This window comes from Gopherus flavomarginatus, chromosome 7, assembly GCF_025201925.1.
Source record: "Gopherus flavomarginatus isolate rGopFla2 chromosome 7, rGopFla2.mat.asm, whole genome shotgun sequence".
Lineage (NCBI taxonomy): Eukaryota > Metazoa > Chordata > Testudines > Testudinidae > Gopherus > Gopherus flavomarginatus.
This window is the reverse complement of record NC_066623.1, coordinates 113,268,763-113,296,166: the sequence shown is the minus strand read 5'-3', so window position 1 is coordinate 113,296,166 and position 27,404 is coordinate 113,268,763. Positions and strand designations below refer to the sequence as shown.

Below are 27,404 nucleotides of genomic sequence, written 5' to 3'. Positions count from 1 at the left end.
ATGGAGGGGCCCGGCCGCGCCCTGCTCCGCCTCGCCGCCGCCGCCTGCCTCCTCGCCGGGCTGCTGCTGCCGCTGCCAGGTACCGCCGCCGCCAGCCCGGCCCCCCGCCCGTACCGGGGGGCACCCAGCCAGCTCCCCCCTCCTCCCGTACCGGGGGGCACCCAGCCAGCTCCCCCCTCCTCCCGTACCGGGGGGGGCACCCAGCCAGCTCCCCCCTCCGCCCGTACCGGGGGGCACCCAGCCAGCTCCCCCCCCGCCCGTCCCGGGGGGGGCACCCAGCCAGCTCCCCCCTCCAGCCCATTCCGGGGGGGGCACCCAGCCAGCTCCCCCCGCCCGTGCCCGCGGGGCACCCAGCCAGCTCCCCCCTCCGCCCGTAACGGGGGGGCACCCAGCCAGCTCCCCCCTCCGCCCGTACCGGGGGGGCACCCAGCCAGCTTCCCCCCTCTGCCCATTCCCCTGGGGGGGAGCCCCGGGGGACCCACCCAGCTCCCTCCCTTGCCCATACGGGGGGGGGCGCCCAACCAGCCCCCCCCCTTTGCCTGTGCCCGGGGGGCACCCAGCCAGCTCCTCCCCCTCCACCCGTGCCGGAAGGGGCACGCAGCCAGCTCCCCCCCTTTGCCCATACTGGGGTGGCACCTAGCCAGCCCCCTCCTTTGCTTATTCCCGGCGGGGGGGAGCCACTCACCCAGCTCCCTCCGCCCGGCTCTCCACTTCTCTGCCCATACCCAGCCAGCTCCTCTGGGGGGGGCACCCGCCCAGCTCCCCCCTCCTCCATCTGTGCCCAAGGGGGACCTGCCAAGCTCCCCCCCTCCGTCTGTGCCCTGGGGGGCACCCGTCCTACTCCTGCTCCTGTGCCCTGGGGGGGCACCCAGCCAGCTCCCTCCCTCTTCATCCGTGCCCAGGGGGGCACCCACCAGCTTCCCTCCACCCATGCGCCAGGGGGAGACCCACCCAGCTCCTCCGCCCCCTCTCTGACCATACCCGGGGGGGGGGCATCCCGTCAGCTCCTCCCCCCCACCCATGCCAAGTGGGAAGCACCCTTACCTCCCCTCCTCCCCTGCCAGTGGTAGTAACTCTGCATGGCCCCCAGGGGGCTGGCTGGGGTGTGGGGCCGGTGCATGGTGCCCTCGCCACCTCCATGGGTTGGAGCCCTAAGGACTGTCCCAGCTCCAGGCACTGCAGCCTGCTGCCCTCTGCACAGCTGGGGGGGTGCCTGGCTGGCACCTGAGGTCTGCACCGGGCAGAGCAGGAGCTGGTCTTCCCCTCTGATGACGAGTGTGCGTGGTGCCAGAGCAGAGTGCCTAGCGCTGGCTCTCCCATCACCTGGGGCCGATCCCATCCCGCAACTCAGGCGTGTTGAAGGTACGCGGGTCACCTGGTGAATGCTATCAGGAGGCAGGGATAAGCTCCCTTGCCAGTGCTGTTCACCCAGGCTCCTGCTGAGAGGTTGGCCCAGTCAGGACCTGCTGTTAATGTCTCTCCACCTCTTACCTATCCTTTGAATAGACAGGTGGGATTCATCTAGATCAATAGTTTTCAAAGTTTTTGGGCTCTGTACCCCCTTCCAGATAACATAGTCTACAGCATACCCCCGTCTGAGATAGGTGTATTGTTGTGAGCCTGGGATTAGATTGCCAAGTCTTACTAAATAAAATGTGTTGTCTGCCATTACAGGGTTTTTCTTGTGTACTCCTCAGGAGCTTGTGTACCGCTAGGGATATGCGTACCCCAGTTTGAAAACCACTGATCTAGATCCTTCTAGGGCTGAGTCATGGATCTTCAAGCTATAGGTTTTGCCACTACTGCCTTCTGCCCCAGGGTGCTCACCCCTGCCTCTTGCACCTCTTTTAGGCTTCTTACAGCATACATCAGTGAGTGCCGAAGAAGACCCCGCTGCTCATGGTGCTGATGATCAGTGCCCTCGGATTGTTTCCTTGTACACCTGTTTGCTTATTCTTAGATTGTGCGCTCCTTGGGGCAGGGGCTGTTTGTTTGGTGTTTGTACAGCTCCTAGCACAATGACGTCCCGGTCCATGGATCAGGCTCTTAAGTGCTACAGTAAAATACAAATACATTGTTTAAAGGGGATTAACAAAGCTAAGAAACCCTTCAGTATTTGATGCTGAATGCCTCCCAGAACGCAGCATGTGTCTCCCTTCAGTGCATTGGAAGGGGGGTTGCTGTTGCAGGTTGTGGGGTTAGGAGACCTGAGTTCTGTGTAGGTCCAGCTGGACCTATCTTGGGGGTGGGAAGCAGTGACTTTACAGGGCTGAGTCATTCACCTTCACAAAGTGCTTTGAAGTCTGTGGATTGAACGTTCAATAGAAGGGCCAAGTTCTTAACAATAATTTAAGTACTTGCCTCTGCTTGCTGTGGTGCCAGCATGGACCCATCATGAGATACCAAACCCACCATTTACCAGCACAGAGCTGGGGTGAAGTAAACCCGACGCTTTGGAGAAGTGATCAGCGTCCTTCGCTCAGAGTTGCATGGAGCTCTTATACCTAGGAGATAAAAACAGGAATGCTAACTTTAAAAAAGTGCTCGAGTTGTATGAGTATTAGAGAGCATTCTTTCATTCTTGCAGTTTATACCAGGTTCTCACAAAACGCAAAACCGTTAAAAGTCACATGCTACAGCATAAGTTGACCCCGTATCAATGAGACTAGTTAAGAGTTAGGGGAATGTTTCTGGAATATGGAAGGGAGACTAATTTTGTAAAGCACTATTTCAGTAGTGGGATTTGTCCTTGTCTGTTTGATCTAAGCATTTAGAGAACCTTCGTCAGAGCCCTGCCTGTGTGTGCGATAGTAATCTGTAGTGCACGCGCTAGGGGCTCACGCTGAGTGAGAGCTAAGGATTAGGGGGAAGAGTTAGGTCTCTGTGGGCCTTCTGAAAGAAGAAGTGACGGAGATGGAGAAGTATGAGGGACTGATCCTCAGCCCACTGAAGTCAGGGGAAAGTCTTCTATTGACGTCAGTGGGCTTTGGAGCTGGTCCTAAGCAATTAATGTGCTGAAATGACAGGTGGGATATTTAGCACATAATACTAAAGGAGGGTATGGATGGGTTGACTCATCGCTGGAACCTCACCCCCATACCCTGGCATGACAGACTCTCCCCATCTGGTGATCCCCACTGACAACTGCTATGGCCCTGTAGTGGTCAGCCTCTTCTCATGCCAGACCTCCAGCCAGATCAGATTTGGACCTCTCTCTTCTGGGCCAGTAAACGGAGCTCAGACATAACTGCTCACCCTTAGCAGGGCTCGCTCCTTGGCAGACTCTTCAGGGCTCTAGTCTGCAGGGTCGGTCTCCTGGCCTGGTGCTGAGCAACACCTCCCAGGGCTTTCTCCCTGAAGCCCAGCTCCTAATTCAATAGTGCTTTTCTCTCTTCCCCCCCTCCCCCTAGTCAGGGTGTTTCTGCACCATCTTTCCCTGTGGTCAGCAGGGGAACCCAGGCCCTTCCTCTCCTCTGAGTTCCAGTCCAGGGACCCTGCAGCGAGCAGCTGAGGTCTGCTTCTGCTGCCTCCCTTGACTTCTTCCTACTGTGGCCTTCCCCACAGCCCCCTCCTGGGCTTCTGTGCATCTGCCTCCCAGTAGGCCCTTCCTGGAATCTCCAGCCACCACAGAGAGACCTTAGGATCCTTTCCCCTCTGGGCTTCTTCCTTTTATGCTCATCACCCACCTCCTCCTGCATCTGGGCCTCATCTTCAGATGGGCCTTCCCAGCCCTGGTGCCTTCATTAAGCTCTCTAGCTCCAGTTTAACCCTTTTAGTGCCAGTGTGGGGTAGATACCCCATCACATGAGGCTTCTTTCTTCCCTAGCCACCTGGTGACCTGTTTCAAGGTATAAGTGGGTGATCAGCTGGGGATCAGAAAAATCTCCACTTCTGGGCTACAGCCAGGTACTGTCTGGGGCATTCTTCATTCTTTGGATTATTTGCTTTCGGCCACTGTTTGCCCCCCTGTCTGTTCTAATGTGGCAGTCTCTGTGTTCCTGGATCCTTAGCCAGAATCCGAGATGCAAATCTCCTGAACTTTGGGGAAGTTCTGGTTAGGATCCAAACTTCTTTGCAGGTTGGGCTGAGCCCTGACTGGTGCCAAGGGCCTTCAAACCCCAGAAGTCTCGGATGCTCCATTTGTTAGAGAAGAAGCTTGTCTCGCAGGATCTAATGCCAGAAGGGATGTCACACTTTCTCATACCTCACACTGGACCTACGTGAAAAGCTGTTTGTTACTTACCCCTGCCCCGAAGGTGACTTGTGCAGCCCATGCCCCTGCCAAACTGCTTGTGCACTGTGGCTGATGCGGGGTTGCTCAGAATCTAGGTTCCTGGGGAGGAGAAATCTACTGAGGATGACCCTGAGTTGTGCCTTACAGGATGTGTAAGCAGTTGTCTGGGGGAGAAAAACTCCCCCGTTTACTTTTCACTTATTGTAGAATTGCAGGGCTATCAGAAACTTGTATGTAGGAGCTGCCATGTTCAGTTGAGCCTTCTTTATCCTAGATCTGTGTAATTCTTCTTGTTGGTCCTCACTGCAGTGCCCCCAGACACACATGGGCAGGCGCAGAGACGGAAGGACAGTAACATGGTTGTGGCTTCGCAGTGGGAATATTCACTCCCGGCCTAAGCTAACCTGAGTGCTTGGACCAGGCTGCTGATCCTTGTGGATTAATTGTGCAGTGCAGACATAGCCTGAGTGTGTAACTTGGTTGACTTAACACGTGATCCATTTAACACCTGCGTCCTAACCACACTCCTAGCACAACACTTAGGCTGCATCCTGGTTCTAACAGCTTTGCTGCTTCTAGCAGTGCCTGGGTAGTGAGGTGAGACAGTCCTAGCTCTCTGTGCAGGGAGACAACCTGAAAAGAGTCCACCATGGGAGACACCCACAGGCCTCTGCCCTTGGCCCCAGCAGTTGAGGCAGTAAAGGAGAGCTGCCTGTGTTTTCCCAGAATGCACCAGCACAATTACACAGTGTGGTGGGTGTATGACCAATGCACAGTTGCACTGGGAAAAAATCCTGTGTGCATGTATTGACTCGTATTGGCTGTAACCACATCAGAGTAGTATGTAAGATACCAAGCTCCTCTCACAATCCTAGGAATTGTCATACGGGTTTGGGATGGTGGCCATCTAGACCAGTATCTTGTCTGACAGTTGCCAGTTCCAGCTGCTTCGGAGGAACTGCAGCACAATCTGTAGTGGACAGCTGTGGAATAACCTGCCTGTACAGGAGGCTTTTTTCCTACTCAGCTGCTTTCTCAGTTAGCCATTGGTCAGCTTATGACCTGGATAGGAAGGTTTATCATTACATCAGGCAGGATTTTTAGACAGCTTGTGAATGAGATAACGGATGTTCCAGGAGTGAAGGCACTAGTCTTGGATTTGGGGGAAACAGTTCAGTTCTTGCTCTGCCACTGATTTCCTGTGTGAGCTTGAATGTCGGGCCTGGTCTACGCATAAACTTATTGCTGGCATAGCTGGGAATGTAAAAAAATGTCACCACCTGAGGAACCAACACAGCTGTCCTTGCAAAAACTCCCTAGTGTAGGCTCGGTTATATTACTAAAAACCCCTTTTGGCAGCATTGCTTATTTAGTTGCCCAGGCAACCATAATGCAGTCCTTTTGTGCGCTTTATGATCCATTTTTTAACTACACAATTGTGTGCCATTTTTTCCATGGGACCTCTGCCTCCTTCATTGCGCAGAATAGACCTGCTCTGGGGTGGAGCAGGGTTGTGCGCGAGGGAGGCTGTTGTTTATAGGATCCCTGCCTCACCTGTTGTGGAAGGTCTGTAGTGATGCGGCAGGGGATGCAGGAAGAGAAAGAATGGGGTCACGGTTAAGGCAGCGGAATGCTGCCCTGGAGAACTGGATTCTGTCCCTGCCTCTGTCACAGTGTGGCTGTGGGATGCTAGTCAAATCACCTTAAACCACACTTTTCACAGGAGGCCACTAATTGTGTGTTCCTCGTTTTCTGGGTAACTGAGTTGAGACCCTGGGATCTGATTTGAAGAAGGACTAAACGGTCGCAGATGCAGTTGCAGTCGGTGGGAGCTGTGCTTTCAACACACAACGTGCTATATCATGCTAGGCATCTCAATTAATTGATATTTTTTGAGTAATCTCTCCAATGGGGATAATCACATTTCCTCATCTCACAGGGGTTGGGAAATGTAATTGCAGTGTGTGAAGCACTCAGCCACCCTACTGATGGGCACCACAGAAGAGCCCACGAGGAAATGAATAATGTTGTCTTCAGAGCCAGGTTTGAATAGCGTGCAGTAAATAAGACCCAGTGCAATATATTGAACAATATGGAGAAAACAATATTGAATAGCTGTTCATTGATTTTGCACCATCTGTCCTTTGCCCTGAATGAGGCAGAGGTCCTGTGGAAAAAGTAATATCTGATCATGTTATTGACGATTGTGTCGTAATGCAGCTGCACAGGGAAGCTGGATTAAAGTTGCATGAGCAGCCTTAATTCTGACTTTGCCTAATATTAAAGTTCTTGGCTTTGCAGCGTTCATGTTCTTTTAATGTAGGTTTTTGTGTGTGTGTGTGATCTAGAACTCAGGATTTTTGGAACATCCTTTGAACCTCTTTGCCTCTGTGACCCCGTTTCCGCCAAGGAAACTTTCTGAAAATTGCCAGCAGTAGTCACCCTGCTGCAGCTCCGCCAGCACTCGCAATGTTGGGATCCCTAGTGCAGGTGAGACTTGGGCAGGTGCTAGCTGCTGCCATTAGGGGTAAAACTTTCTAAAGTCCTTAATGCCCATTTGCAGAAGTTACACAGGCTCCTGACTTCCAGCCAGACTCTGGCTTGTCTGGTCACAAGAGTTTTACTGCTCTAACTATATTGCTAGAAGCTTTAGTATGAGCAAAATTATACTGGTATAAAAGTGCCTGTATGGAAAGGAGAATAAACTACTGGTGCAAGGCACCATAATGCCCCTGTGACTGCATCCACATTAGGCCTTGTACTGGTTTACGTATTTCAGTTAAGTCCCCCCAGCTGACATAGCTGAAACAATACAAAGTTTATGTAGACCAGGCCCTGGGAGCTTCCATCACTTTTGAACTTATTCCCCTAGACCAAGCTGAGCGGGGCTACATGGAATGGCTGGGGCAACAGCCCACATGCCTAGCCAAGGACTTCCAACGTTGCTAACACTTGGAGGAAAACTTGTACCTATCCGATCCCACTGCTGCAGTCAGGCTGGAACTCTGGCAACGTCTGCCTCGTGATAGGTATTTAAAGTGCTAGAGACTTGCATGCATGCCCATTTAAAGACCTCTTTCTTTTGTTAAAAAAACCAAGGGACTTGGGAGGATCCCTCTGGAAACGTTCTGGCTGCTGCCGGCTGTTTGTTATAACTCGCCCGTTCACTCTCTGCTGAGAGGGTGAGGATTTGGCCTGTGTTAGCGTCTGTCAATAGTGTCTTTCTTTGCTGCCTTTGGAAATCCGTTTCCTTCGGCAGCATTGGGCTTGATTTTAAAAATAAATGTGTCGAGTATTTTGGTCCATGAAGCCAGTTTGTTCTCCCGGCCACCTTGGGCTGTGCTGGGGTTGCTTTGTTTGTTTTGCTCCTGGGATAAACGGCTCCACTCACAGTCTGGGTAGGGGCAGCAGCAATGCATAAAGCTTGGATTGTCACAGCTCCAGCTCCCTGCCAAACTGTCTCATTGCTGCCCTGAGGAGAGAGATGCGTAGAACAGTGGTTTGCACAGGGGTTATGGTGGAACTAGCTCACCTTGCCAGCTCTGCAAGGGAGGTGGAAGGCCTGTGATCTAAGGGAGCCGCGTTTACAGCCCAGCCTAGACAGAAGAGCTTCTCTTGGAGGGTGGGAATGTGGCCCCTGAAGCTAGCACCCGCTCTAAAAACTCCGCTTGGGCAGGGTCACGGTTACAGGGTGAGGCTGCACTTTAGATCCTGTTAGCCCTCCTTGAGGGCACCCCCTTGCTGCCTTCCTCTCTCTCTGGGTGGAAACCACAGGGTCCCACCACTCATAGGCTGGCTCTGTGGGCTCCAGCCCCGTTCACCATCAGTCAAGCTGACAGGCCCAAGGAAGTTTGCACCTGCAAGCCTTTTTTTCCCTCCAGGAGCCTGTGATAGCAGCTGACTAAAGGGACTCGAACAGCTTCTTCAGAACAAAGCCTTGTTCATTCATTCACCCCAGTGTGCATGGCAGTCAGAGGCAAGGCCGGTCCACCTCTTTCCCCTTAGGTAAGCCTTAGTCATTCATTGCACACTTTAGAAAGTCCCATTCAGCCGTTACTTGTCTCCCTAGGCTGCAGTTAGCAGAGCAGCTCCTGACAGCCCGTTGTAGGCTCCCTTCTTCCCTAGGCCAGCATCTCCAAGTGATGGTGATGGGAGAGGCGAGTGGCTCTGCTGTGACCCCTCTGCCATCCTTGAATCAATCCATGGCAATTTGTTATGAAGGGTGAACAGTGTTTCCTTTAACAGTGAAATGTATTAGTGCTGTGAAGCTTTTGTTTTAAAACTAGTCAGCCCCCCCTCCCCCGGCATATGTCTTAGTGAGGGAAGTGACCAGGATTGTCTGGGTAGCGAGCAGTGCTCAAAGATGGAAGAAAAAGGAGCTCAGAGAAGATGGGGGTGCAGGGACCCCACCCTGTGACACTGCAGGGCAAGGTGAGATGGGCTACAAGGGAGTAGGAGAGTTTAAGGGGGGCACCGTGCTAGGTTGCAACAGACTTACTGTGTGATGTTGGGCGAGTCTCTTTACTTCCTGTGCCTCTGTTTGCCCATCTGTAAAAGGGGGCCGTGGACACTGTAAAGCACGTGAAGATCTGTAGATGAGAAGGCCTGGGTGGCATGAGTGCCGAGGAGCAGACTGTTTCCTCTGCCTCCACGGCCCAGGAAATCCTTGGCCACCATTGCCGGAAATGCCAGCAGGGCTGCCAGTTGCGGGGGTGGTTTTTGTGATGTGGACACTTAGCCCCTTATGAAACCACCGGCTCATTTCACACCGGTACCCAAGCAGCCATCGGACGGTAGTGACCTCTGGTCCTTACCACCCATGGCTGGATTTGGAGCAGTAGGCAAGAAGGGACTGATGCTGTAGTCCGTCCCCTAGTCCTCTGGATCATCCCATTCCCCTGGTGGGGTTTGGTGTTGTAGTGGGGACGTGGGTGAGACTTGTACTTGTTGTGGTGCTGGATACAGAGTTATAGCTGGCTGGCCTCCCTGCTGATGCATAGGGGCCCCACTGTGGCGGTTAGTTTTCTGGTAACACTCTGAATGTTTTCTTGCTGGTGGCTCTGACTCTTGTATTTTAAGAATCAAGGCCAGGTCTCAGCTGGCGCCAAGTCTTCTGTCTACTTTTAGATTGATTAAGCTTGCAAGTTACAAGAAAGAACCAACTTTAAAATCCCAGCTGGGTGGGCACCCGGAGGGCAATCTCCACAGTCCCTTGTGGGGAAGAGAGTCCATTCGCTATAGCTTGGCCCATGGACAGTACCCAGGTGCGAATTAAACAGAGGTGCAAGGCTTGGCAAGAGGAGATTCCCAGAACCCCTCTCCCAGGGGTGTCATGCTGTCACAGGATCTTTCACTGACTGGCAGCAAGGACGTCACTTAAATGAGAGCAGCCCTGAGCCAGGCCTTCCCATCCTTCGCCTCAGCATTAGGTGCAGGGCCTCCGCTTGCTAAGCCGTTGCCTTCCCCTCTGAAGCGACACTTGTTGACCCTCCCACCTGTGCTCAGCATCACAAACAGCTTCGGAGCTTTGCAGTTCCCATTACGCCACCTCTGAGTGTCACCATACCCGGGGGGTGGCCAGCCTGCGGCTCCGGAGCCACATGCAGCTCTGCAGAAGTTAATAGGCGGCTCCTTGTATAGGCATCGACTCCGGGGCTGGAGCTACAGGCACCAACGTTCCAATGTGGCGGGGGTGCTCACTGCTCACCCCCTGGCTCTGCCCCAGGCCCTGCTCCCACTCCACTTCTTCCCCCAAGGCCTCCGCCCCTTCCCGAGTCTGCTGCACCCTTGCTCCTCCTCCTCCCCCTCCCCCCAGCCTTCTGCACACCACAGAATAGCTGATTGCAGGGGGCGGGAGGCGCAGGGATGGAGGGTTAGGTGCTGCTGGCGGGCGGGAGACACTGGGAGCTGGTGGGGGCTGCTGACATGTTACTGTGGCTCTTTGGCAATGCACATCAGACTGCTGGTGTCTCTAGGCTGGTCCCTGGTACCCCATTGGAAGGGCTTAGTGCAAGACACCTCCCGCAGACAGGGCTGAAATGCATGTGAGAGGGGGAATGGCTGTCCACTGGCACTCTGCTTCCTATAGGTTACACGCGAGGGAGTCAGACTGTCCTGCTGGCAAGCCTGCAGACATAGGGGCTGAACTAGGGGCACTGGGGGTGCAGTAGCACCCCCTGGCTTGAAATGGTTTGCATCAGATCCAGGGTTTACAGTTTGGTTCAATGGCTCTCAGCACCCCCACAATACAAATTGTTCCCACCCCCCCGCGCACTGTGACCCTTCCTGGGAGGGTGCGTTAGAAGCCAGGAGCAGGGTGGGGGGAGGCAGTGGCACTACCCTGCCATTGTCACAGGAGGCAGTTCCTGGCTCTCCACTCAGCGGCTGTAGAGACTGTCACATCGCTATGTAAGCTATCTCCCTCCCATGCCTCTTAAGCTTGCTCCTTCCTGGCTTCTTGTCAAGCCCTGGCACTGTGTCCGGTTCATTAGGACTCTGAGTAACTCATTAGCCTGGTCCTCATCTCTTTTAAGTGTTTGCTTGGGTAATTTTAGTGCCCACAAATGGAAAGGGCTGGTGGCTTGGCTCTAGGGGTGTGCAGGTCTTTTCCTGATATGCGCTCTCAGTATGCCTGCATCCCAGCCCGCACCACCCCCTGCTAGTCCAGTGCCAGGGCTCTGAGCAGAAACCACACTTTTACCCTGTGCCTTTGCTTTTGGGGGCTGGATTCTGAGGAAATGAGACCGGTTCCACTGAACTCCTCCCGGAGCAGGTCGTGCAGCCTGAGGTGGTGCATTTCCCCACGGTGCCAGCTAGTGCCTTCCTGGCTGCAGGCTGCACACGTACACACGCAGAAAACCTCATCTAGGCAAGTGTGGTCAGGTTCAGAAAGTGTCTTCAGAGCTGACGTATAGGATGCCAGCTAGAGTGGTTTGAACGCTGACTTCCTCTGGTGGGGGGAGGGCGGGATGGAGCGTGACTGTGTGTTCACTAGTTATATACTGAGCTGTATGTTTACCATGAGCTGCAGGAAGTGCAGGGTTAGTGATGCAGCCTTTAAGTAAAGCAGGATTCTCGGACAGAAGAGCCTTAATCCTAGGGCTGTGGCATGCAGTCCTTGATCATCTTCTGATGGAGAAGGCTGTGAAACCCTGCACCTGCTGGACACAACATCTGCTATCTGCCTACCAGGGACTGGTCGAGCATTCTCTGCCAACATCTCTGCACCTGCGTGCTCAGTCCAGTACTCCCACCTGCAAACCCTCGTCAGGAGCCTCACTTCCACAGCTCCTCCCCCAGACCGGCGTAGAGCTCCAAGTGGAAGGAGAAGCAGAGTTTGGGGCTGGGGGAGGGGTAAAGAAGAGGCACAAAGACTTTCTGCACATGCCGCATCTCCTTAATGCCAGCTGCTGCTGCTCACAAACTCTTCCAGAACAGCTGCTGCCCGAGGGTTAACTTACTTATCTTGATGCTGAGTGATGGGGTTTCCGCAGAGCCAGCTGCTGTATTCCCAGCTGTGCTATGGTGCAGGGGCTGTCCTGCTTCTGGGCTCAGGGGCAGGGGGCTAGCAGTGACCTGTTCTGATAGATTCCTAGGTTAGGCAGGGGAGCGAGGACCTCGAGAAAGCACTGGATAGTCCTTTAATGAGTATTGGCCTGGGTAGCCAGGAGCATATAAAGATTGGGGGTGGGGAGGGAGGGGAGGCGAGTTGCAATTGCTGTAAGTTTCAGAAGGGACTCAGTGCACGTGCTGCCTCCCCCTGTTGAAACCCTCCAGACCTAAACACCTCGATGCTACAGATAAAAAGAGAGGGCACATGCAGCCTTCGTGTAAGGCTGCCAATTCCAATCCAGCCCAGGTCAGCAGTGCCTGAAAGCTTTTCCAAAGGGTCCCCCAGATCAGGAGCTAGTGGGCAGGCGTCCTTTCTAACAACCCATCTCAGTTGGTACCAGTTGGCTTCCTGGGCAGAATCAGGTGCCACAATGTGAATGGGTCAAGGAGATTGATCTCCTCACGCATGGGCTTCGCAGGGCAGGGTTGAGGGGGAGCATAGAGGCCCCTTGCCCTGCTATTGTATGTGCTGTATCTGCGCGGTGGATAAAGAGGGGACAAGTTAGCGCCTTTCCCCAGAAGTGATTCCAGTGGGAAGACCATAGAGAACAAGAGAAAGATGCACTCAGACTGCTCTATACTGAAGGTCCCATAAACCCACCAGACTAGTTATTGCAGTGCCAGACAGTCACCTGCCCCCTGTGTAACAGATACGCGTTGGAGTCTCTCTGACCTTTGCTGTGTGTTTGATCAGGCTGTTGCTGCTTTATTGACTGGAGCTGGAAATATCTGCATGAGCATCTGTTGAGATTTACTCCTGGCCTCTGGCCTTTGGCGGAAGATCCAATTCCGTTATCCATCACTTAGGGAGGTGGGAGGGCACAGACCTTGCTTGGGAGTTGAAGGGTCACGTGGAGCTGCAGAGTGCTTGTCAGCAGAATGCTGGGCGTCCTGAGAGTCTATGACAGTGGTTGGGTTTAAATAGAAACTTGGTCTCTGCAGGCTGGAACCAGCTGTGCCTCCCACGCAACTCAATATCAAAAGGCTCACAGGGGGAACAAAGAACCCTGCTACCTCTGTCTTCTCAGCTGGGGAAAGGAGCCTGAGTGCAGGCCCAGCTGCTGGCCATGCCCTAGTTTAATTCAGAGAGTGATGCTTCCAGCTTTGGATCTGGATGGTGAATTGATTCTGAAAGTGAGCACGGGGGCTCCTGGCTGGGATTCCAAGAGACAAGGCACATGGAACTTGGAGGGCTCTGGTTCTTCAGGCAGACGGGAGGCCCTCTGTCCCTGTGTGAGGGGAACCCTCCTTGTCCCGGGGATGGCCTTGCAGACCTTGGCTCCTGGCAAAAGGCTGCCTAGGCTGGGAGATGGGGAGTGAAACACGCTTTAGATTGGACTCTCCAGGAAAGCGCAGGCACAAAGCAGAAGCCTTCGGGACAAGGCTCAGCGGCAGCTCTGCTTGTGCCCCTGGTGCAGATGTCTCCAGCCCCACCAAGAAGGCAATTTAGATCTGGAGCTAGTTACAGATTCTTATGTGTTCATAAACCCCTCAATCACTTCGCCTGGCGCACTGCAGCCGGATTGCTGGGGCACGGCTGTGAAGTCTGAGCTAAGCCATTGCACCTCACGCTCAACTGGTGTCCTTCTTTCTTCTGCTGTACTGTGGCACATTTATAGTGTATTAGCCTCAGAGCTGGTGTCAGCTCAGGTTAACCCTGTAGATCTAGTACTGTAACAGCACTGCACCACAGAGCAATACCTAGCTGGCTCTCATCCTTAGCAGATAGCCCTCTCTTCTCAGCGGGGAGTAGGTGCATTTCCCACCAGTGTCTGCAACGGGGTGCATTTTTTTCCTCAAATGGTTACAGCCCTCCTCCTCTAGGACTCCTCGTGATCAGGAAACTATCCCCTCTGGGTTCCCCATCCAAAAGTCATTGCAAGGAGCTGCATCTTTGCTTGTGTTAGTGCGCTCTTTGCCTTTCCTGAAGTGCCGGTTTCCACAACAGGAGAGTCTGAACCCAATAGTTAGAGAAAGTGCCGGATCTTTGGGTGGGAGAAGGGCTCTACAACACATTTGGTATTCAACAGAAAATAGTTGACTGGTCATCATTAGGTTTCAGAGTTAATGTCCAGTGAGATGAGTGAGCAGCTGTTATGCTGCTGAGCTGTTGCTCCAAACTGATCAGAGGTGGTTTTTAAAAGTGATCACGTTACAGTCAGAAATGCTGTAGTGTTGTGTGTCGTAGGTGGGTGCAGTCCCAGAGTACTGCCTCAGGGTCTGGAATGGTCCTGCAGGCACCCTGCCTCAGTTTCCCCTTGAATTCTGAGAATAACCCACTTATAGCCACCTACATCCAGAGTACAATATTCCCCCTGCCTTAGGACTATTTTATTCAGATTAACCAGCTTCTCTCCCCTCAGAACTCCCTTTTAGGGTATGTCTACACTGCAATGTAAGCCCAGAGTTTGAACTCATGCTCAAGCCTGACCCTCCTTCTGTCTACACACAAATCACTCTAACCCAGGGCTTGGATACAGGGTCCTTAGACTCCTGAAAGACGGTTGCACTAAGATCCCTGCGGACCACACACCTCAGTGCTCTTGCTGGGGCAGCAAGGAGAGACAAAGCCCAGCCCATCTCTCCCAGACCCTCCACCCTGTGAGTTCCATATTCCCCCCCCCCTGCAGGAGAGAGGCGAGAGCCCCTCTGACTGGTGTGTGTGCGTGTGGGGGTATTGCTGAGAGCCATCTGGTCCCTCAGCACAGCCAGGCGGCTGTCTCCAGGCAGACAGACTGTCAGGCCTGCGGCCTGGGTACAGCACAACCCCCAGCAGTGGCAGGAGGGCCCTGCCCGCCGTGGGAGTGGGTGCACAGGGACAGATGAAGGGGTTTCTTGTACCCAGGGATCTGTTGCACCATGAGACAGCAGAGACCAGCTCCCCCAAGCAATATAAATCTCCAGGAGCTCCCCCAGCCCAGCAGCAGCGAAAACCCGAAGGCTGTTCGCATAGACAAGCCCCTGCCTGCACCCCCAACACTTGCTCACTCCCAGGAGCTCGGTCAGCCCCCGGTGCCAACTTCCCTACAGCGGCTGAAGAGAAGGGAGAGGAGCTGGTATTTCAGGGGCCCCCAGCTCCTCCCCTTTTCCAGCATGCTTTGCCATGGAAAGCGCCAGAGTCAGGGCGTCCCTTTCCCTACTCCGAGAGGGCCTCAGCCAGCCTCACGTGGCTTAGGCCTTTCTCTAAGATGTAGAGCAGCAGCAGCGCTGCTCCGCACCATTCCCTGACTCCCTCCACCCGTCCGGTCTGAGAGCAAAACTGTTTCCTGGCCTCCGCCTCTCCCTGGAACCCGAGCACCCCAGTCTAGCACTGGGGAACTCAGCCCCCGGGCCCGGGAGCTCAGCACTTCCGCAGCATGCAGCCTCGCGCCTTGCCGTGTGAGGCCGAGCTAGTCCACCCAGCAGCGGCAATGAGGGCTGGAGGTCGTGGGTTAACTCTGCACCCTGCTTTGGGCCAGGCTGGTTCTCTGAAACTTGGACTCTAGGGGCACTTTGCTCTTCTGGCCTCCACCTGGGAGCCTGCCCTGTCCTTGGAAGGGCAAAGCCAATCCTCCCCCCTCGGCTCCCTCTTCTCCAGCTAGCTGGCTGGGTGAGCGTCTGCACGCATCTCTGAGCAGCTTCCAAATGGGGAACAGGCCTTGTGAGCCTGGGGCTGTGCTGGCCTCCCAGCCCCTCTCCTCTCGTACCCCCTCCTCCTGCCCACATACAAGTACTGCCTGTTTACGGGGTGTGTGTCTGTGTCTATCGGGAGAGAAGTGGGTGGGTGGGTGTGTATTTATTCCCAGGCTAGATGGCTGAGTGCTGGCTAGCGTGGCCTCAGGAGATCTGGCCTCTTACCAAGTGCTTGTGAGTAGGGCAGGGTAGTAGTAGACACACACCACTTCGGACCCAGCTTGATTCTTGTCAGAGGGCACCTGGGCTGTCTTAGCCCGTCACACAGCGTGAGCTTAGCGGGTCCATCTGCCAGTCCCTAAGCCCCTACTTACGCCTGTGTATTTTTCAACCGTGTTATTACTAGATCTTAGTCCTCTGCTGTATATTTCCCTTCAGATATTTATAGGGCTTTCACAGTCCCATAAATACCATTTCCTTTAGCCTGTATAAATTTAGCTCCACCAGCCTCTCCCTTCTAAGGCCTCAGCTTGGTGCCTTTTGTTGGACACACACACACTCCCTCTCTCTCATGCCTTCTTAACATGCAGTCTCCTTGCTGAGTCACCGGCTACTCTCAGCTCTGTCAAGAGATCCCAAAACGATGCTGGCAGCGTTTCTCCACAGTGTTCCTTGAGAGCCAGATTTGTAAGGGAGACATGATGGGGGGAGGGAGGGGTCTAAGCTCTTGAAACCAGCCTAAGCTGGACTGATGCAAATTGCAGCGAGCTTTGCCTACACTAGGGATTTGTACTGGTGCCAGGCCACTGATGGCTGGAATCAGGGCAAGACCTATGTGAGTGTAACTTACACCGTCTGGCCTCTCACTATGTATGGTGCACCACTTGGGCTCCCCTCTGTGGCCGCAGTACTGCCAATACGTACACGCAGTTGGCATCGGTTGTATTATTAGGTTGACCAGATAAAAAGTGTGACAAATCAGGATGGGGTTGGGGGTAATAAGCGCCTGTATAAGAAAAAGCCCAATATATCGGGACTGTCCCTATAAAATCGGGACATCTGGTCACCCTAGATATTATACATGTGCTTAAAATTAAGAGCATGAATAAGTACTTGCAGTATTTTCAGAGTCACGGCTGTCCAGGATATTGTCCTGCATTTTGCAGGTATAGGGTGCATTCCTTCTTGCTAGATGTACAACTTTGCATTTGGCTATATTAAAACACATTTTGTTTTCACAGACTAGCTTACTGAGTCATCCAGATTACTCTGTATGACTGCCCTGTCCTTCTCATTATTTGCCATTCGCCAGTCTTTGTGCCAGCTGCATATTTTATCAAGTGATTTTATAGTTACTTCCAAATCACCTGATGAAAATATTGAATAGCATCAGGCCTAGTACCCTGCAGAACCCCACTATAAACATCCCCATTCAATGATGGCTTCCCAATGACAGCTGCCTTTTAAGATCTGTCAGTCAGCTCTCAGTCCATTTAACATGTGTTTTGATATTGCCTAGTACTAATATTTTAATCAGAGTGACGGGCTACATTGAATTAAATGCAGCACAAAACATATTTATGTCTTTATCAACCAAATGTATAATCTCATCAAAGTGAAATCAGATTTGTTTTGACAAGACCTGTTTTCCATAAAACCATGTTGAATGGCATTATATTCCCATTAGTTATTTATTGAATCCTGCATCGACTTTTCCATTATTTTGCCCAGGATAGATGTCAGGCTAACCAACGTATCGTAAACCGGCTCATCGCACTTGCCCTTTCTGAATACAGTATTGGCCTAGTATTAGCATTCTTCCACACTTGAAATTTCCCTGCTATTCCAAGATTTATTAAAATTTAACATTGTGGGCCAGAAATCTCAGTCAACTCTTTTGGAATTCTTGGATGCAAGGGATCTGGGCTTGCTGATTTTTTTAAATGTCTGTTTCTTGTAGATGCTGTCTAACATCATTCTCCTTCTTTACAGATACAGAACAGAAATATTTATGGAACATTTCTGTCTTTTCTGCATCATTAACAATTTTACCATCTCCATCTAGTAATGAGCCTCTATCATTGTTAAGATTCCTTTTGTTTCTAATATATTTAGACACCTTTTTAGTTTTTCACCCTCGTGTCCTTAGCTTCCTTTATCAATATTTTACCTTTCATAACCTCTGATTTATAACGATTGCTATCTACTTCCCCTTTTTATCCTTTTGTTATGTTTTTTTAAAATTTATTTTAAAATGGCACCTTCACTTCCCGATTGTACCAGGGTGGGCTTTTATTTTGCCATCATCCTCTTTGTTGACTGTGGAATTGTGGCTCTTTGGCCTTCAGACACTCTTCTTACTGAACTTCCAGTATTTAGGGGAGTGTGGAGAGGTTCCAGTCACCTTCATCCTTTACAGTGCGATAGGAATGGGAGGTTTGGTGGTGGAGCTGATGTGGCTCCCTCTGATCAGGCATCCTGCCTTCGGTAGAGACCACCACCTTCGGCTCCAGAGGCAGGCTTGCTGCCCGGACCCCTTCTCTGGTCCCTGTGCGATGCTGTATGCAGCACAGGCCAGCTGGGGATTGGTTCCTGCCCTCCCTCCCTAGCCCGTCTACATCCTGGGTTCCCTATCGTGTGGCATGGACATCACCCCTTTCAGCGTTTCTCTCTTTCTTTCCTGCACTAGGAGATGGGCAGGAGACCCTGACTGAGCAGACGGTGTCACCAGCTCAGCCCAGCACTGGGCCAGGCTCACTTCCACTCAGTGAGGCTGGTGGCTTCAGCCTGGAGACGACCGCCCCTCCTGTGACTAGCGCCGATAAGGACGGGGTGGCCATACACCCAAGTTTTAGCACCCGCCGCGCTGTTGAGCTGGACGAGTCCATCCCACCCGATCCCAGCGCAACCACCACCAAGGGCGCCAGGCTGCAGACTCCTGCCCCAGCCATCTCAGCGGATGCTACGACGGGGCTTCGGAATAAGAACCAGTCGGCCAACAGCAGCTCAGAGCTCCCCACTCCGGCTCTGGCTGCCAACACCACAGATGCAAACCAGCCTGGCCAAAATGGAACAGAGCCCTCCAGCCTCACGGGGCCGACTGGCACCGCGACTGTGGCTCCAACGCATCCACCACCACAGGATGCGCTGGGTGAGGCTTCTTGCTATCCCGCCGCTCACCTGTGCGTAGGGGGCACTTTCTCCCACAGCACACCCAGCCAAGGGACTTAGGGCCTGGCTCCATGTGGTGCTGAGTGCTTTTCTACCTTTATTGACTTTGCCTGGAGTCAAGGACACTCAGCACCTCACAGGATTGGGCCCTTGGTACATGAAAGGGGGATCCTGATGCTAGGGCAAGTGGGAAAGGTTTGCGGCAGCTAGTGGTTCCTCTTTCATATGCAGATAGGGACCCTGCTTCCTGGCTTTTACCACATCAGCCAGCTGTCCTGGGAGGGGGAGAGTTATAAACCATTGCTGCTAAAGGCCCTTACAGCTTTCTTCAAAAGTATAACAATTTAACCCTTTCCTTCCTAGGTACACGCACACTCACCCAGGGGCCAAATGCTGCTCTCCTTTGTACTCACGTCACTCCAGAGCGGCTCTTGTGACTGTGGTGAGGTCACACCAGTATAAGTGAGAGCAGTACCTGGCCCGGCTGGCTTTAAAGCAGGATTGCCCAGCTGGTATCTGGGGCTGGCAGCTTGCACGAGCAACCCCTAAATTCTGTAGCATGGGGTAGATAGAAGCCAACCCTTGCCCCCCCAATCATCAACGAGAAACTGTGAGGAAAATCCCAGCATGCAGTGTGGCTAGGTGGCTCTGAGCAACAGAGCGCATTGCATACTGGGATCCTTCATGGCAGCAGGGCACAGCTGCCAGCGTAATCTCTCTTCTCTGGCCTGACGATGTTTCCAGAGAGGCTATTGCTGTTGATTTTAGGCCTTCTGTTAAAGGGGAGGGTGGCCAAGGGTGACCTGGTCTACCACACTGCCCTAAAATCCCATTGGATGGCATGGGGACTCTCACTGACTCGGTTTTCTGGGCTTTGCTGCTGATGAGAGGGGGGCTCTCAGCTGAGAGACCTGTTCCCCTCAGCACGCCTGGGCTCTGAGGGGGGCTCTCTGGCTCTGACAAGTTGTGAAATACTTACTGATTTGATGATTAATCTGTACGGCATTTGTTACTGAGAGCGGTGGGCAGGCTCTCTCCAGGGCAGCGCCCCAGCTGTCCTGGCTCGTGTAGTTTATTCCTGATCAACAGTCCTGTCGCCCTTTCCAGTGCCGTAGCTGTCAGGCACGTCCGCAGGCTACTGGGGATCCCTGCTCTTCTGGGGTGTTGTCATGGAGATTCATCTGCTAGGAGATGAGCACCATTTGGTGGCCACGTGGAGGTGATGGGATGTAGCCATGGAGAGGTGTGGGGGAGGATGAGACAGGGTTCATGACCTTTTCAGAGTCTCTCTCAACCTCCAGAAGAAGTAAATTTTCAGTGGTGCTAAAGAATCTTCTTTGATGGGGGAATCGGCCTGCTAGCCTGGAGAGGCTTGAGATGCCCTCCCAAGCCTTGCCCACGTCCCACCCCACTCTGTTCTCCGGCACAGAGCCAGGACTCCAGTTGGTGGCCTCCTGAACAGCTCGACACAGAACAGCAGGGGTCTCAGGGCCTCTCCACTGCCTCCCTGAGGATCCCAGGGGGAACCTGGAGCAGAGAGCGCTCTGGGCTCATGCCAGGGGCTGGGCATGTCCCCTAGGTGACAGCAGCGCTGCCTGCTGCCCATTTCAGGCCATGCAGGGTGGGGATGGGCAGACTCAGGATTTCGCCTTGTAGATAACTGCCTCTTTTTCTTCTGTGCAGCAACAACAAGCAGTGCCCAGCTGGAGCCTTCTGCATTCAACACCTTGGGGCCCACGACAGGGAACCCCGAACCCACCCCACAAACAGCCCAGGAGAATGCCACAGAGGAGAGCATCGCAGGGCCCACTACGCTCCCTGCTGTCACGACCACAGGGAGCACACCTGCAGCTACCACCCCCAGCACCACCACGGCAACCCTCAGAGTTTCCTCCCCCAACAGGACAGCCACAACAGCCGCAGGGCAGCCATCAGCCGATCCCGTGCACGAGAAGGCTTCTGTGTTGGATGTGGGAGACGATGATGGTCAAGGTAAATGCTCTCGAGGACCCAGTGCTCCCATCTCTGCTCTCCCTAACTGGTTATTGAGAGCATAGCAAGTGCAGGGGCATGGGAGAGGCATTTTCACCTGTGGGTTTGAGCTGGGGGAGCCCTTGTGGTGCTGTAGGGCAGAGCCCAGGGGGAGACTGGGATTGGCTGCTCCAGCCCTGGGGACTGCCCAGGGACCTTACCCTCTCGGTACCATCTCCTCCTCTCTGCAGACCTGCCCAGCTCCGCTGTTGCTCTCAGAATGGGGGCCGACCCCCTGGTGATTGGTGTCATCTCCATGTTCGTTGTCATGGTGGGGATCCTGGCCCTGGTGGGCTTCCTGAGATACCGGCAGCGCCACAGCCGGATGGAGTTCCGGCGCCTGCAGGACCTGCCCATGGTGAGCAATGCCCCTGCCCTGCCGGCCGTGTCCAGGGCCCTTGTGCCTTGAGCGCCTGGCTGGCTCCCAGCTGTGTGGCCAGGCCACGCTGCAGCTCCCCTTCCAGCTGTACTAGCAGTGATGGCGACAAGCTGCGTAGAGGGAATTCGGCTCATTCCTCATGCAAAGGAAGAGGTGCCAGGGACTGGGAGGGGTGTGGGGCTTGGGGTGGGGACTGGAGAGCCTCCTCCAAGGTTCATTGCCAGGATGTCAGGTGACAAGAGATTTAGCAACAGGATCCACCTTGCCAGCCCTGTTCCAGAAGGCAGACAGTGTGAAGGCAGCCTGACATCCTGTGCCGTGGTTCCCTCGTGGTTCCAAGCAGTCAGTAGTCCTCCTCACTCCTGCCCTGATGTGTTACGCAGTGTTCACTCTGTGTAGTCTCTGAGATACAAAGTTCTTCGAGGAGATGCAGCCATGTATTCCAGTCAGGTGTGTGCGCGCCTAGCACACTGAAGCCAGAGAAATTCGCCTAGGAGCACCCATAGGGGGTAGTGTGCATGCCTCATGGCCACAGCCCCTTCCCCGGCTATATGAGGCAGTGCTGCTCTGACCCTCCCTCAGTTCCTTCTTATCACCCCTCGGCTGGAGTCAGAGCTTAAGGGTCTTAACCTCCCAATATCTCAGCGAGTTTAGTTTTTCCGTCCGCTAGATAGATAGATAGTACCCTTTGTGTTAGTTGTATTTGTTTGTTTTCCTCGAGGATGCCCTCCCCAGGGTTTAAATGTTGTCCTTCGCGTGGGGGAGCGATCCCCACACACAGTGCTTGCTCTGTCTTGGCGAGGCCCACATTAAAGAGCGTTGTGCGATCTGCACATCATTCAAGGGACAGGCCCAAGGGGCTCAGGGCCTTCGCCTGACGCAGCACCTGCTTCAGTCCCAAGGCACGCGTCGGGTTGGAGATCGGCTGCGGACTGCGAGCGCTGCCGCTTCACGTTCCCGAGCAGTTGCCTTCCCAAAGAAGCGGAGGAGCCCTTCCCTGTCACCTCTGCCAAGGAAAAGGTTGCATAATACCACTCCGGACTGCTCCAGATCTCGGAGCGACTCTTCTGCCTCCCCAGGAAAAGCATGGACTGCCACGGAGTAGGTACCGGCCTGTGGGATGGCACGAGTACCGCTAACCCTTCTGAGTCGGGAGCATTGAAACCCTGTACCGTTGACTCCCGTTCTGGCCCCCGGGTGTCTGCTGAGTCCGGCACCAATGAGGGAGATGCCAGTACCAACTGTTTCCAGGTCAGTAGCATACCAGACAGCTACAGACCTCCTTTGCCTTTTGGTCCTGACCTCTTCTTTGGTCCAGGGCTGTGTTGTCTGTAGCCTGGTCAGTCGACTGAACGAGCCACTGAACCCTCAGGTCTGTCTGCACCGCACCCCAGTATGCAGAGCCAGTACCAGAATCGGTATAGGGGACCTTGGGAGTGGGATTCTGCCCAGCAAACACTTCCATGGTGGCTTTTACCACCCTCGACATCAGTACCGTCAAACACTCCCATGCTGCTGCTCCTGACTTTGGGATTGACACTGCTTCTGGCACCGGCATGCTCGCTGACGACAGTACCACTTCCATGGGCAACGCCGCTTCCTGCCTCATTCTGGGCAACGGACAAGTCAGTTACTTGCTTCTTCTGCTCTCACTCCACGCTTATCCCCGGGATCCCAAGGCTCCCCAACCTCTGAGTCGGAGCTGTCATCCTCCCACGCTCCATCCCCTGATCAGCATTGGGGACTGCTGACAGACCATTATGGATACCAGGATTGGCGTTCTCTGGCTCGGTGTCTGCTGGCTACCAATGCCTTATCCATACCAGTGGCCTCCATGAAATCTGTGGGATGCTCCTCCTTTGTGGAAGTCCCACCCTGTCTTGCTTGAAGGCGAAATCACTGGCCAGGTCTGCAGTGGTGACTGTCAATCCGCTGCAGGCCCAAGGCTCCGTAGTTGTCCCATCCAGGTCCTTCAGCCCTTTAACAGGATCCAGCTTTGGTTCAGTTGAGGGCCTCGTCTCTGTCTCCAGACGATGCTGTGCTGCCTTGCTCATTCTTGCCTTCGATACCAGAGGATTTTAAGGTGTGCTAAGACCTTTTGTGGCATGTAGCTGCTTCTCGCAGTATCCAAGTGGAGTTCTTGCAAGAGAATACACACTTATTGGTGGATATCCTGCAGCCGTCTGCCCCGGGAGAGTCATCCTCCCTATCAGTGATACGCTCCTTGAACCGGCTACAGCCCTCTGGAGCATGCCTGTGGCTAAGCAGAATTTGGGCATTGCCCCAATATCCAGTAATCCATTGAGGATTTGGCCTTTGACGGCCAAACACTGTTCTTGGACAAAACTGACAAGATGCTACACTCCTTCAGGGACTCCGGGACTCCCCTGCAGTCTTTTGGGGCCAACCATGCAGAGACGTGCAACAGCAGCAGCAGACTTTCACTCCTCCGAGGCACCGGGGCTATCCCAGAAAGGAGCACAGTTCCCACAGGAGGAAGCAGTCGGGCTCAGGGTTCGGCCAGTCCACATGCCCTCTCTGGAACTTCCAGTGGTTGCTCCCTCCCTCCTCATCTCCCCACTTTGGGGACAGACTGACCAACTTTCACAATGCTTGGGGCTCGACTGCTACCAATAGTTGGGTCCTAAGCACTGTCATGTCAGGTTATGCTACTCAGTTCCTCCACATCCCTCTTCAGGGACCCGTCTCATGAGATATTGCTCTTCGAGCAGGTCCATTTTCTGCTGGCTTTGGGAGCAGTGGAGGAGGTTCTGCTGGAACACCAGAGTCATGGCTTCTACTCCCAGTATTTCCTCGTACCCAGATCCATGAGAGGAGTAAGACCTGTCCTCGACCTTCACAGCCTCAACAAATATCAAGTACATGAGGTTCCGAATGGTCCCTATTGACTACTCTCCCTGCATGGTCTCAGAGTGACTGGTTTGCTGCTCTTGATCTTCAAGATACCCACTTAAATGTGGCAATTTTGCCAAGCCACAGAAAGTTCCTTCAGTTTGTTGTGGCAAAACACCACTTTCAGTGCACAGTGCTTCCATTCGGCCTCTCTTCTGTCCCCCCTGGTTTTTATCAAATGCATGGTGGTTGTTACAGCATCTCTCAGGAAGAAGAGAATTCACACCTTCCCATATCTGGATGACTGGTTATGAAGAGGAAGTTCTTGTTCACATCGGCATCACAGTGCACCTGCTCAATCATCTGGGTCTCATTCTAAACACTGGAAAGTCAACCTTGGCTCCCACTCAGAAAATAGAGGTCACTAGGGCCCTGTTAAATTCCACGACGTCGAACGTTTCTTCCAACTGACCATTTTCAGCCAATTCGCCATCTTTGCCTTAGTCTGCAGTCTCAGCCTCCCACAATATTTCAGATGTGTCTGAGGCTCTAGGGCCCCGTGTCTGCTTGCATGCACATGGTCCAGTTTACAAGGTTGCACTTTTGCCCCCTTCAAATGCGGCTCAGGATGGTCTACTGTCTTACTCTTCACCCTCTATACGGTTTGGTTTGTCTTCATCCACTGGTCCTGGACTCCTTGCCGTGGTGGATGTGTCCAGAGAACATTTGCCAAGGCGTTTCCTTTGTCTGGCCCTTGCCAACCAGGTTGGTTGTTACCGAAGCATCCCTGATGGGTTGGGTTGGCGCACCTGGGAGTGCTGACAGTGCTGTGGTTGGAGCGGGAGGCCTTGCTCGATATCAATGTGCTGGAGTTTTGGGCCATCTACAATGCATGCTGTGCCTATCAAGAGATTCACACAGTTCCCACTGCCATGTATTATGCGAACAAACATACGAACAAGTCCAGGTTGTTTTGCCTAGAGATGATCAGTCTGTGGCAGTTCAGCGTTAAGGAGAATGATCCGATAGCCATTCACTTGCCCAGGGTTCAGAATCATCGCGCGGACTGTCTCAGCAGGTATTTTTCCCTGAGTCACAAGTGGTCCTCGAAGACTAGTGCTCTCCGGGTCATCTTCACAGCTTGGGGCATCCCTATAATCAAGCTGTTCGCTACAAGAGACAACAGGAAATGTCATCTGTTCTGCTCTCGGGGGTTCCCTGTCTGACTCCTTCCATCTAGCTGGCAGTGGGCTGTCCTGTATGCCTTTCCCATGATCCTGATCATCCCTCAGGTCATTCTCAAGTTCAAGGCGAATCAGGCCAAACTCATTCTCATTGCCCTGGCCTGGCCAAGACTGTGCTGGTTCTCCGACCTTCTCGCACTGTCTTTTCAGCCTCCCATACCACTGCCTCCTCATCCCAACGTACTCAGAACCAAGGCCGCACCTCGCATCCTGTGCTCAGCTCCCTGGATCTCACAGTGTGGCTGCTGCACGGCTGAAGCGGGGGAAAGAGCAGCATTCGGCAGCTGTCCAAGTTCTCCTTAACAGTAGAAGACCCATCCACCAGGATGACCTATTCAGTGAAATGGAAGCGATTTTTGGTGTGCTCATTAGCCCGCAGAATCCAACCGCAGCTGGTCTCTATCCAGGACATTTTGAAGTATCTGCTGCACCTTCAGTTACTGCAGCTTGCATTCAGTTAATTGAAAGCATGTCTGGAAGCAGTATCAGCATTTCATCCTCCCATTCAGGGAAGATCTGTCTTCTCTAGTACCATGGTAGCAAGATTCTTAAAACTGCTCCTTTGTCTGCATCCCCCGCTCAGAGAGCCGGTTCCTCTGTGGGACTTTAATTCAGTCCTAGCGGCCTTAATGGGATCTCCGTCTGAGCCTCTGGCATCTTGTCCCTTTCCACTTTTGTGTCAGAAAACTGCATTTCTGGTAGCAAGGACCTCACAAGGAGAGCATGAGCATTGCAGGCTCTGATGGCAGAGCCTCCTTATACACAATTCTCCAAAGACAAATGTGACTTTACGACCACATCCAAAATTTCTGTCTAAAGAGGCTTCTCAGTTTCATTGGAACTGGGCGGTACCTGTGTTCTTTCCTAAGCTGCATTCATCTCCGGAGCAGCAACGTCTCCATACTGTAGATGTCAGGTGATGTCTAGTCTTCTGTCTGGACTGGACTAAACCGTTTCATGCTTCATCTGCCTGTTTGTATTATATGCAGATTATATGAAGGGTCAAGTGATCTCTTCACAGGCGATCTCCAAAAGGATAACACTCTGCGTCAAGACACCATATGAAATAGCTTCAGCTATGCCCCCTCAGTAAGTGTGACTCACTCTACTTGGATGCAAACAATGCCCATAGCCTTCCTCAGTGACTTTCCATATTGGATGTTGACAGGGCTGCTACGTGGTCGTCGATACATAGGTTCACAAGCCATTACGCCATAACTGCATCTTCCAGGGTGGAGGCAGGCTTTGGTAGGCTTAGGTAGACTCCGAGCCCTGCCTCCTGGGAGCATAGGGGGAGGTACTGCTTTGAACGCGCGTCCGCATCTACTCGAAGATGACGAAATGGTTACTTACTGTAACTGTGGTTCTTTCAGATGTGATGCAGGTGTGTTTTGCACAACCCACCCTCCATCCCCTCTGCACTGGGCTCTTGGGTCCTGGCATTCAGTGCGAAGGAACTGAGGGAGGGTAGCCAGGGGAGGGGCTATGGCCACAAGGCGTGAGCGTCACCCCCTACGGGTATTGCTAGGCAAATTTCTCCAGCTATGGTGCACTGGGCCTGCACACACCTAAGTGGAATGCATGGCTGCATCACATCTCAAAGAACCACAGTTACAGTAAGTAACCATTTCATACTAGTCATCCTGCGTAGTGACGCCACAGAGGAACAGCGATATATTCACCATCCTAGGCGTGGTGTTTGCCTCGCATCCTTCCACAGAGACCACCCATCTGTGTGATGAATCCTGCTGATGGGGGACCTCACTGGCCAGACTGGTGGTGGCCTTGAGGGGGGTGGGATGAGAGAAGGGGAGCCTGGTCCCAGCACACCGCCAGGGAGATACTGGTCTGGGCCTCTCTCTGAGACTCTCCTCTGCCATCTGAGCTGCATGTGTGGGCCTGTGGGGCAGGGGAGTCTCCCAGCCGTGTTCCCACACCTGCCTCCTCCAGCCCCTTCCAAAGGCCATAGGAGGAAGGGAAGGTAGCTCCTCCAGAGAGGGCAAGCCCTTGCCAGAGGCTAACGGAGGCACTGCTCAGGGGGCACAGGGGCTGGAAATGGCAAAGCAGCTACACTGTGAGTGGAGGGGCTGTGGGCCTGGCACTGGACCAGTCCCCCTCCATGCCATGACGTGACAAACACTAATGTGTGTCTTTCTCTCCTTTGCTCATAGGACGACATGATGGAGGATACGCCCCTCTCCCTCTACAGCTACTAGGCAGCGAGAAGAGGACCCTCCATCCAGTTTTGGGGGAGCGCTGGAGTTCCCTG

General features: G+C 53.5%; 1 protein-coding gene across 1 annotated transcript; it reads left to right on the top strand.

Moving 5' to 3' along the window:
• Positions 1-27,404, top strand: LOC127056032 (proteoglycan 4-like). Its single transcript, XM_050963672.1, has 5 exons — positions 1-79; positions 18,147-18,608; positions 20,312-20,620; positions 20,851-21,017; positions 27,307-27,404. The coding sequence occupies exons 1-5, from the start codon at positions 1-3 to the stop codon at positions 27,349-27,351; spliced, it is 1,062 nt and encodes a 353-aa protein (XP_050819629.1). The 3' UTR covers positions 27,352-27,404.